At 45.4% G+C, this 12,053-nt stretch overlaps 1 protein-coding gene and 1 pseudogene across 1 annotated transcript; both read right to left on the bottom strand.

Moving 5' to 3' along the window:
- Nucleotides 1-2,463: 2,463 nt before the first annotated feature.
- On the bottom strand, nt 2,464-10,482 carry CUNH9orf40 (chromosome unknown C9orf40 homolog). The gene is made up of 2 exons (XM_070431485.1): nt 9,856-10,482; nt 2,464-4,015 (listed from the first exon to the last, which is right to left on the bottom strand). Exons 1-2 carry the CDS (start codon nt 10,285-10,287, stop codon nt 3,857-3,859), a joined length of 591 nt encoding a protein of 196 aa, XP_070287586.1. The 5' UTR covers nt 10,288-10,482; the 3' UTR covers nt 2,464-3,856.
- LOC139021343 (small nucleolar RNA SNORA48) lies at nt 5,103-5,247 on the bottom strand (annotated as a pseudogene).
- Nucleotides 10,483-12,053: the final 1,571 nt, after the last annotated feature.

Here is a 12,053-nt window from a genome sequence, read left to right as displayed (position 1 = left end):
CCCCCCCCTCCACGGGCCCTGCTCTGTGTGTGACAGTGTAGAGCCATAACCTCCCCATCGGCCCTTCCCTGAGTGTGACAGTGGTGGCGCCCAAACCCCCTGATCCGCCCTGCTCTGTGTGTGATAGAGGGCGGTGCCCCAACTCCCCTATTGGCCCTACTCTGTGCGTGACAGGGAGGAGCTCCCCAACCCCCTGATGGGCCCTGCTCTGTGCGTGACAGGGGGGAGTTCACCAACCCCCTGATGGGCCCTGCTCTGTGCGTGACGGGGGGGGGGGGGGGCGAGGGGGGGGCAGTGCCCCAACCCGCTGATTGGCCCTGCTCTGTGCGTGACAGGGGGTGGCACCACAACCTCCCCATCGACCCTGCCTTGAGTGTGATAGGGGGCGGTGCCTCAACCCCCCAATCAGCCCTACCCTGAGCGTGACTGAGGGTGGCATCACAACCTCCCAATCCGCCCTGCTCTGTGCATGACAGGGGGTGGTGCCCCAACTCCCCAATCAGCCCTGCTCTGAGCCCGACCAGGGGCTGCACCTAGGGATTGGGCCTGCCCTCTGCCACCCGGGAGCAGGCCTAAGCCAGCAGGTCGTTATCTCCCGAGGGGTCCCAGACTGTGAGAGGGCACAGGCCGGGCTGGGGGACCCCCCCCTTCCCCCCCGAGTGCACAAATTTTTGTGCACCGGGCCTCTAGTCCTCTATAATAAAAGGCTAATATGCAAATCGACCAAAAGGCTGAAAGACTGGTTGCTATGACATGTACTGATCACCAGGGGGCAGATGCTCAATGCAGGAGGAGCGCCACAGGGGGAGCGCTGCTCAGCCAGAAGTGGGCCTAAGCCATCAGCTGGACATCCCCCGAGTGCTCCGGGACTGTGACAGGGCGCAGGCTGGGCTGAGGAACTCCCCTGCCCGAATGTCATGCTCTGGGCCTCTAGTCCTCAATAATGAGACAAGTTCACATCAGTGCCTCTGCCTCTTGGTATTATGTATTTAGGATACATCACTTCTATGGAGTTCTTAACAAAAATGCATAATTATGAGAAATATCAGGCAAATAGAAACTGAGGGCCATCCTAAAAAATAACTTTTCAAAAAGTACCAAAGTTATGAAAGGCAAAGAAATTTCAAGGGATTGTTTGGTTAAAGGAGACTAAGGAGATACTAAAACTAAATATAATAGGTGACCATGGATTGAGTTCTGGGCCAGAAAAAGGATGCTACCGAAATGGCGAAATCTGATTATAGTCTACTAGAGGCTCGGTGCATGAAAATTTGTGCACTCGGGGGGTCCCTCAGCCCAGCTGCACCCTCTCGCAGTCCGGGAGCCCTCAGGGGATGTCAGGCACTGTTCTGGGAACTAGGAAGAGCAGTAAACAAAAATGGACACTTTCCTACTGCCAGGTCAAACAGGAGGAGGTTAGAAAGTTTACCATTTTAGTATTTTTTTTTTAAATATGCTTTTATTGATTTCTAGAGAGGGAGAGGGACAGAGACAGAAACATCGATGAGAAGTAAACAACTGGCTGCCTCCTACACACTTGTCCCTGGAGATAGAGCCCGAAACCCAGGCATGTACCTTGACTAGGAATCAAACCAGTGACCTCTTGGTTCCTGGGTCAACACTCAACCATTGAGCAACACCAGCCGGGATACCATTTTATTTTTATTCCCGCAGTACTTTGCTTCCCCCACATATTTGCTATCTTTGCCCTTTCTTCAATTCCAATTCTTTTCCTGAAATATCTAGTAGCAACTGAAAGTGGAATGAAGTGGAACTACAGGAGCCCTAGCTGTTTTTGCTCAATGGGTAGAACGTTGGCCTGCAGACTGAAGGGTCCAGGGTTAGATTCTGGTCACGGGCACATGCCTGGGTTGCAGGCTGAATCCTCAGTAGGAGGCTTGCAGGAGGTAGCTGATCAATAATTCTCTCATCATTCACTAAAGGCCCGGTGTACGAAATTTGTGCACTTGTGGGGGGTGTTCCTCAGCCCAGATTGCGAGAGGGCACCGGCCAGGCCGAGAGACCCCACCAGTGCATGATTGGGGCCAGGGAGGGCTCCAGGGCGTGTCCGGCCCATCCCGCTCAGTCCTGACTGGCCAGACCCCAGCAGCAAGCTAACCTACCGGTTGGAGCGTCTGCTCCCTGGTGGTCAGTGCACGTCATAGTGAGCAGTTGAGCAGCCTTATCATATCATTAGCATATACGCTTTGATTAGTTGAATGGCCGACCAGATGACTGGACACTTAGCATATTAAGGCTTTTATTTTATAGGATGTTTCTCTCTCTCTCTCCCTTCCTCCTTTAAATAAAAAATATATTAAAAAAAACACCAATATGTGATGGGGGAGGGGGGGAGAGGAACTATAGGAAGCACATTATTCTAATTATATTTTTGTACCTACAATAAGGGCATTATAAGAAACAAGATGATGCAGTATATCATTCAACAATAAACACAGTCTCTCTGAGGTAGATACTATTTATTGTTTCTTATTTACAACGAAGGAATCTGGGGCTTGGAGATGAGAAAGAACCTGCTTAATGTTACACAGGTAGAAAGTGGCAGTATAAGACTTTGAACCAGGTGTGACTCCAAAGCCTTAAATTTCAACCACAATACTATACAGTTTGCTTTCTGTTCTATAATATTCTTATTAATGTCAACCCATATTTAAATTCCACAGTACACATGAAACATTGTTCTTTTTCCCTCTCATTGGCATTTTATCCATCCTTCCTGGATTTTGAATATCATTAACCACAAAAAAATACACAAGGGCAACTTACTCAATTACAAAGCCAACATTCTAGAATACAATACAAAATTAACTTCATCACTGATGCTCATATAACTCAAATACAATGAAATGGTAGCTACAGAATAATTTAGTTGTAATAAAGTCATCAACAGGGCAAAATAAAAACAAAGCTAATTAAGAGGCATTGCTTCAGCTCAAATTAGTTATCTCCTGTAAACAGGAGGATGGGTGCTTTAAAAAAATAGCTATATCTAAGGTCCACATCAGAACAAGTAAAGGAGAATCTCTCAAGCAAAGATTTGTGAAGTATTGCCAGTGTTGAGAACTACAAGTGTATAGTAAGAAGCAATAAAAACAACGCCCTGAAGGCAATTCAAAATCAAGAAATTTTAAAAAAAGAAATAAACTTTCCTCTTATCTTGGGAATGAGTGGAGGGAAGCATCTACTTATTTCTCATAGTTCTTTATTCATTTTTGATAGCCCAAAGTAGAGTTTAACAAATATCAAATATTAGATGTTATGCAAACATGCTACCCACATTGAAATTCTCACTACTTCACATTTAGAAAGCTCTTTTATATTTTTTGGAAAGCTTTTTTAAAACAATACCAGCTTTCCGAAAAATGCCTCACATTTTAAGTTTGCATAGATGTTTAAGTCATCTATCTGTTCAACTAGGAAGAGCCAATAAAGTATATTAAAGAGCATTTTATTGTTACTATAAAACAACATTCATTTCATGTACCACAAATTAACATTTTGTTGCAGAGAGGACTATTTGAGTCTTTCCTACCTGTTTCTAAAGCTTGCAATATTTAAGTTTGATATCTTCAAATTTAGAATCTAAACATAACTTTTTCTTTAAGAATGTACACATAAAATACTTCCTCTATAACTGTACCGTATCACTCACAAATCCTATTGGGAGTTTCAGTAGTGACTGTAGGCATTTATCTTTAAAACAACTTTTCTCATTTTTCAGGTTTGGGAATGAAATCACATAAAATATGGAAAATAACTTTTATCCCTAAGAATATGTAAGTCACTTAGAGATGTTTTCTCAAATTCAGAAAAACCCATTGCTTCAGTTCCTCTGTCAGGACTCCATGTCAATCTCAACCACTTCATCCTTGCTCTGAAGCCTTGCTTCTGTAAGGTTACCTTCATTTATAGCTTCAATGTCTGCCAGATCAATAGGTGGTAAAGGATTCCTCCAGTACTGGAAGGTGTTATACTGCCAAAATTCTTCATTGAGCTTTAGGGGGAGGAAAAAAAGAAAGTATATCAATGATTTAGAAAAAGTTAAATTTCTTTTTCAGGAAAACAGTTTTTTTGTTTGTTTTAAAAGGAAACTTGCATAAGATTTTGCAGTCTTTGTATCTTCAACATTTTTAATTCTGTCTAGTCAAAGTATTTTACGGACTCAGTCAAATCTATGCATTTTCATAATCATAGATTTGTGAAAGTATTTATTGGTTTAACTTTAAAAGAATTTCTTTCAAGAGTACCCTTCTGACAATTTTCTTCCATTCTCAAGCAAAGAAAATGTCTGCAGTCTTAAAATGTTTACCTTCAGCCGAAACCGGTTTGGCTCAGTGGATAGAGCGTCGGCCTGCGGACTCAAGGGTCCCGGGTTCGATTCCGGTCAAGGGCATGTACCTGGGTTGCGGGCACATCCCCAGTGGGAGATGTGCAGGAGGCGGCTGGTCGATGTTTCTCTCTCATCGATGTTTCTAACTCTCTATCTCTCTCCCTTCCTCTCTGTAAAAAATCAATAAAATATATTTAAAAAAAAAAAAAAAAAAAATGTTTACCTTCAGTGAGGAAAAATTTTTATTGAAAAAAGTACACATATACCTTAAAATTTATTTTTAGTCTTTTCCCCGAGGTTTGGTATTTTAAGGGATTGACTTTACATAGGCTAAAATATTTTGACAACCTTCTAAAAAGTATTAGGATATAAATATGCTAAATAGCAAGAAAAACCTAAACTAATCATTTTTATCAAGATACCATTTGGTACAAGGCATGCCTTTTAAATCAATATAACAAAATTGTTAAATCCAAGTGAGCACTGGCCCCTTAAACATTTAACAGCTTACTCTGAATGATTATAAAATTATTTCAAGTAACTATCAAGTAAAGCTGATGTTCCAATAAATTACAAAATTGGCACTGAAGTTCAAAAGCATTCCAAAAATATTTTGTGCAAAGGAAGCAGCATTGGAATAATATACAGGCTCCCAAGGTGACCATTATTCATATCAGAAGGGTATCTATACATCTGTATCTATATATCTGTATTTATTCTACTATGCTATGTTCTTTTTCTTTTTTCTTTTTTATGTGCAACAGGCATGAAACAGCTCTGGCCACCGACACAGGCACCAAGCTAGGATGAACTAAGGACTGTACATCTGCTTTGCCCCTGACTGATATAAGAGCAACACCACCAATCAGGTGTCTCCTTGCCCATTGCCAGGGGGTTATGTTCTTTTTTTAAGTACTATGTTCTTATGTTCATCCTTGCTAGGGCAGCAATATCCAACAGAAATATAATAGAAGCCACATATGTAATTTAAAATTTTTCTAATAACCACAGTAAAAAAAGTAAAAAGAAACTGGTGAAATTAATCTTTTTAAAAATAAGATTAAATGTTTCATTGCACTTGATGGTAAATCAAAATATGCTTTAGAAATAGTTAATGAAAATGTATGCACTAAATCCATGGTCGGCAAACCGCGGCTAGCGAGCCACATGCGGCTCTTTGGCTCCTTGAGTGTGGCTCTTCCACAAAATACCACATGCGGGCGCACATGTACAGTGCGATTGAAACTTCGCGGCCCATGCGCAGAAGTCGGTATTTTGTGGAAGAGCCGGTATTTTGTGGAAGAGCCACACTCAAGGGGCCAAAAGGCCGCATGTGGCTCGCGAGCCGTGGTTTGCCAAGCCGCAGTTTGCCGACCACTGCACTAAATCATATACTGCATTTAATTAAATCAAAAGAAACACTTCATTGCAACACAATCACTGCACCCTCCTGCTTCCCCCTCTGCGCCCTGGAAGTATTACTGTGGTCTTGCCCTAAATTCCTGATCCCCCTTCAGTTGCTACACTGACTTCTCTAAGGACGTCATGAAAAAGTGCTTGTGACAGCCAGTGGTCCTGTGACCCTCCCTCCACCGGGAAGTCACAGAGCTGGGCTGAGGGACCACAGGCAAGTTGAAAGGCAGGAGGTACTCCAACCCTCCTCCTCTTCCTCTTTCCCTTCTGAAAAACACTCATTTAGCATGCTCCATTTTGGTGTGTCTAAAAACATATGTATCTAGTATAAATCAACAAATTTGGGAAATAAGTGAAATGGAGAGGCAATGTTTCAGTTAAAATGGTTCAACTAGTGCCAAGGTGACTGGCAACACTATGAGTGTGGCTAAATTGGGCTGGTGACACCTCTGTGTTGTGTGGGCAGCAGACCAGGCTTCGAGAATAGAATGAATTTCCAAGGACAGCATGCCAATAGGATTCTTAGTCACAAATTGTGTTTGGAAGCCCTGGGATGTAGGGGGAGGGGGTACATATAAGACCAGGCTTCAGGTGACTTCAGGCATAGGCTCCTGAAGCATGGGCTCACCTTCAACCCCTTCACCACACAAGGTGCCCTGAGCCTCTTCTTCTTTTAAGGCTCCTGGCAGGGAGGCCCAGGCTGCCCAACTGGTCAGGTGAAATTAATCTTACTATTTTATTTGACCTAATATACCCAAACTATTATCATTTTAACATGCAGTCAACATTGTAAAGATTAATGAGATAGTTTACATTTTTTTTGTCAACGGTTTTCAAAACCTGGCAGGTAGTTTACACTTCCAGCACTAGCCACTTTCAGTGCTCATTAGCTGCATGTGGCTGGTTACTTTACTGAAAAGTACAGGCCTATAAGAAAATCTCATTAAGAAGTTCATTCAGTGCCTCAGACACTAAGGCTTAGAGAATTAAGTCTTTGGAATTTCTTAACATTGGGATAAAAAATGCAATAATTCAAAGGATGCCAAGAAAAATTTCATTTTAATAAGCAAAGAGGGTTAAAGACATTATCTATTTCAGTGGTTCTCAACCTGTGGGTCGCGACCCCTTTGGTGGTCGAACGACCCTTTCACAGGGGTCGCCTAAGACCATCCTGCATATCAGATATTTACATTACGATTCAGAACAGTAGCAACATTACAGTTATGAAGTAGCAACGAAAATAATTTTATGGTTGGGTCACAACATGAGGAACTGTATTTAAAGGGCCAGAAGGTTGAGAACCACTGATCTATTTCATTGCCCACTACCTACTTATAAACATCAGTGTAACCTAGTATCTAAGAGCACAAACTCTGCCACCAGACAGACCTGGGTTTGCACTACTCACTAACTCTGATCTTAACCTAAGTGTTTCCCAATCAGTAAAACATATGGCTTTCTTGAGAATTAAGGTTTAGCACTATTTATTGCTCAGTATTATATCCCAAGAAGCCTTTGAATTATCAATCAACAGAAAACATATTTGCTTATTTTGTTAAAAATGTCTAACAGTAAGGGTCAGCACTAAAAGAGCAATGAATCTGCATAAAGTGACACTAACATGAGAAAACATAAATATTTAATGAATACCTGGTTTTATTTTGGTTCTCTAGTAAAAACAAATCTAAAACAACTCAGAAAATATTCCAAGGTCCTGCCTAGATTGCATCTCCAATATAGAAAGGACATGTTTGAGAAATTTTTTCGTAAATGAGATCCAAGGGTAAGAGCACAGACCTAAGGCTTATTCTAAGCACAAAAAGAACCAGAAAGACATTTACTGCACAAACTGAAAATTCTTTTTAACTTCTCCATGTTTTGTTTCATCCTGTTTTCCCTTGGTAATTGTAAAACCCTTAGGAAAAAAAAAAACCTACATCTTTGGAGGCAGGAAAGAGGGAAGCTGGAGAAAACAGGTCCCTCTCTTAAGTTTGCAGAAGAAGAAAAAGCAGCTCAAGGAACAGAACAAAAGGAACATACTAGTAAGGGTTCCTGGGCTTTTGCCAAAAGAGAACAGGAGACTAATCTTGGTGAAGAAGGAACCCTCTTGTTTCCTGCCATGAGCTTATAGTGTCTATAGGATGCAGAGGTGCCAGATGTAGTCAATGCTGCAGAGGAAGACACGGTGTGTAGATGCTAAACAGTGGTGAGGGCACAGACCTAAGCCTTAGTCTAAGCACAAGAACCAAGGAGACACTGACTGCACAAACTGTCAGTTTACTAAAATATTCTCCTTCTTTGCCTACCTGCCATTTCCATATTTCCCTCTTATCAATCTGTGGCAGACTGTAGTCAGTATATTCTGGTAGGAAAGACAAGGCTATGTATGGGTGGGGTCTGAAAGGGAGAGTTTTCAAATAGGTCTGGATGACTACCATTTTTTTTTTTTAGGTTTTGAATATTGTCATAGACATGATTTAATTGGAAATTCTAATTCTTTATTCTATTTTCAAAATGTAACTTCTATCATTCAGTTTTAAGCAAGCCAATTTTGAACCTAAAAGCAACCTGAAGAAAAAAGTCTAAATAAGGCTCAGGCTTCCTAAATTCCAAGAAAACTAGGGGTACAAATATTTACAATTTATAATTTCATCCAGAAATGCTTATCACGGTTATGGCTAAAGGATAATTTCACAATCACAGGAAAAGATCTTTCCCAACGATTAAATTCTCATGATCTTACTGGCTTGGTCACCAAGAACAAATTATTCCAAAGGAACCTCAATTACTTAATCCTTAAGATACTTAAGGCAATGGAGAGATATGAGGTGGCTGCTAAGATGCAGAAGCTGAAGAGTTTGGTGAAGTCTGAGCCCTGCATTTTGGCACTTCCACCCTCAAAGCTCCAAGTCAACAGAGAACTGCAGAAAAGCAACCTGAATTCCTAACGCTAGACCAAAGCTCTCCAATAAATATACAATGCCAGCCACAAATATGACTAAATTTCCTGGTGGCTGTCCTAAAAAGACAAAAGAAACAGGTGAAATAATTTTTAATCCACTGTAGTCAATCCACTGTCTCCCAAGGCAGTCCAACGTGTCATCAATATAAAATGTTTTGAAACCTCTGAAACGTCGTATTTGACACACACAGCGCATCTCAAGAATCCCATTGTCTCACGTGGCTAGCGGCCGCCCCCTGCACAGCACCGACCTAGGCAAATCAGAGCTGATGCGCGGAGACGCGGCCGCAGGCTCATTTCCCCAGAACTGGGACCGCTCCAAAGGTCCTCACATACCGCAGGGCCCAAGTTAATTTGCAAAAACAATCCTTTTCCATTTAGCACACTGAGTTAAAACACCCCCCCCCCCCGCCCCCGCAAGATATAGACACCCTTCCTCTCTACCAAGAAAACGGTACCGTGCCTAAAAGACATCCAATTTGATGGCTTCCAGATTGGTCACCTCTTTGGAAACAAATCATTGTTAAACCGAAGAAGGCGCCCTACACCAGGGCATTTGCCTGAACCTGTCGCGCGCGGTTCAGCGTCTCCCACCAGACTCCAGTCCAGTGGTACTCAACCTTCTGGCCCTTTAAATACAGTTTCTCATGTTGTGACCCAACCATAAAATTATTTTCGTTGCTACTTCATAACTGTAATGTTGCTACTGTTACAAATCGTAACGTAAATATCCGATATGCAGGATGGTCTCAGGCGACCCCTGTGAAAGGTTCGTTCGACCGCCAAAGGGGTCGCGACCCACAGGTTGAGAACCGCTGCTCCAGTCTATCCCGAGTCCCGCACCTACTCCCCTCTCCCAGCACCCGACGGCCCGGTTCCCCTCGCTCATCCGCGCGCTTTCGGCACGTCGGACTCTCCCCAAACCCGGCCAAGAGGAGCTCCGGGCCCTCGCTGTTGCCTGGAGGTGGGCGTCCGTTTCTGCAACAGGGACCCCGGCTTTTCGCCTTTGGGGTCGTCTTGATGACACCAGTCTAGAGGGGGACGATCTGTTCCTTCCCGGGACCAGAAGTGCCTGGGAAAACGGTAACCCACCCACCCGGGGAGCGCCCAGCCCTCCCCCGGCCCCTACCTGGTGCGGTGCGGCCCCCCAGTCTCCCCGCTGGGCTTCTGCGCGCCCCGCCCCGCTGTCGCCACCGCCCCTCGGGGGCCGGGCGCCCTGGAGCTCCTCCCCCGGCCTGTGGGGCCGCAGGGGCGGCTGCTGCAGCGGCGGGGGCTCGCTGGTCTCCCAGCCGCGGCCCGCTCGCTCCGCGCCGCCCGGAGCGCTGGTGTCCCCACCGTCGTGGCGCTTGCTGGGCGAAACCGAAGGCTCAGTCATAGCCCCCGCGTCGACTTTGCGCTTTCGGGGCAGCTCGGGGACGCGGCGGGGCTGCCCGAGAGGCGAGGCCGCCGCCGGCGGGATCCAGAGCGGCCGAGGCGGCGGCTCCTCCGGAAACTCGCAGAGCAGGAGCCGCTTCCAAGGCACGTGGAACGTCAGCGGCTCCGCCGCACGCCGCTTGGCCATGGGCCCGGGAGGCTCGGGCGGAAGCCGCCCGGCGCGGGAGGCCGAACGCCGATGGCTGCGGAGGGCGGGGGCGGCTGGAAGGTGGGAAGGCGGCCCTGGCGGGGGCGGGGCGGCCGGGCTGCCCTCGGCTGGCGCGCGCAGGCCTTGCCGCCGCGGAGGTGCGGCCGGACGTTGGGGGGCAACCGCCGAGCGGCGGAGATTCGAACCTGCGCACTAACGTGCGCTCGCGCGCACGCACCGGGCGGGCCGAGCCGCTGGTTGGTGGAGGCTCGAGGGGCGCGCTCCCGAGTGCCTCCGCGGCCGGAAGTGCGCGCCGCAGGGGAAGGCGGGAAAGGAGCGGCGGGTTTATTAAGCGCCCAATCCCCTTGCCCGGCCAGGTCGCGGTCTTGTTTCCTTGGGGCTGAGGAAGAGGTGCAAATCCCGCGCTCGGTAAAGCGGTTTAGATTTGAAACCTTCAACGTCTCTGTGTTAATATTCCCTTCCTTGAATCAGTAACTAGGCGATGTCTCAAGGGGGTTAAAACAATATTATGCAAACTTTTACTGAACTAGTGTTGAGGCTCTGGCACTACATTAAGTGCTCATTGGAGACCGGCTGCTGTCCAGGGGCGGGGCGAGGGGAGTAGCTGAAGCCGACATGCAGACACCAAAGGAAACCCAGCGAGCTGTATGTTTTGAAGGGACTGCTGTGGAAAGTGAAGTAGGCACCGTGTTCCTTTGAAGATCTTGTCATTAAAAATTCATTGATGAAGTTGCAAACGTGTGCAGCTCATGCGAAGTAACCCACTCAAGAGCCAAGGCTGGAGCATAATTTTTTTTAAACAACTGAAACAGAATTGTTTGGCTCTTAAATTACGCGGGAAGCCACCGAGTTCCCTGCCCGCTGGGTGCAGGGGTCGGAAGCGGGTTTCCAAGGCCTACTTACAGCAGAACGGTGTGTGATGTCAAAGGGAGGAAGGTAACAGCAGTGCATTTACTCTTGCTCGCATCTTAATAGTTGATCAAGACCGTAACCAAGTGAACAAAAATGTGAGGAATAAAATTATACATAAAGACTTTAAAGGGAGAAACAGCTATAATCTTCTAGCAGTGGTTCTCAACTTTCTGGCCCTTTAAATACAGTTCCTCATGTTGTGACCCAACCATAAAATTATTTTCGTTGCTACTTCATAACTGTGATGTTGCTACTGTTATGAATCGTAATGTAAATATCTGATATGCAGGGTGGTCTTAGGCGACCCCTGTGAAAGGGTCGTTCGACCACAAAGGGGTCGTGACCCACAGGTTGAGAACCGCTGTGGCTAGATAAAACGTGAAAGGAAGATCCTCTAACTAGGTATTTTTTTTTTAAAAAATATATATTTTATTGATATTTTACAGAGAGGAAGGGAGAGAGATGGAGAGAAACATCAATCAGCTGCCTCCTGCACACCTCCTACTAGGGATTTGTCCGCAACCCAGGTACATGCCCTTGACCGAAATCGAACCTGGGACCCTTAAGTCTGTAGGCCGAGGCTCTATCCACTGAGCCAAACCGGCTAGGGCCGGTAGGTATTCTTTATTAGCTACTCCATGCCCTTACTCCTGAGGCTGCTGTGAGAGGACACAGAAACTACTTACTTATTAATAAGCACAGAAGTATAACAAGTTAGAGCGGTAAACAACAGCTTTTCTGTTTGATCTTTTCATTCTCTCTTGTTTGAACTTGATAATCCATCTTGTCTCAGAAGAGTTAGCCATTCTCAGGCCAGTAACACAGATGAGACA

The sequence above is a fragment of the Myotis yumanensis genome, unplaced genomic scaffold (genome assembly GCF_028538775.1).
Source record: "Myotis yumanensis isolate MYYU_CA2020_CCGP unplaced genomic scaffold, mMyoYum1.0.hap1 SCAF_12, whole genome shotgun sequence".
Classification (NCBI taxonomy): Eukaryota; Metazoa; Chordata; class Mammalia; order Chiroptera; family Vespertilionidae; genus Myotis; species Myotis yumanensis.
Note: the sequence above shows the minus strand (reverse complement) of the source record. Positions and strands in the feature narration are given on the sequence as shown.

Coding starts and splice junctions, on each gene's coding strand:
- CUNH9orf40 (XM_070431485.1), bottom strand. CDS start 10,287: ATGGCCAAGCGGCGTGCGGCGGAGCCGCTGACGTTCCACGTGCCTTGG. Junction 4,016..9,855: donor GGGGGGCCGCACCGCACCAG/GTAGGGGCCGGG, acceptor CTCCCCCTAAAG/CTCAATGAAGAATTTTGGCA.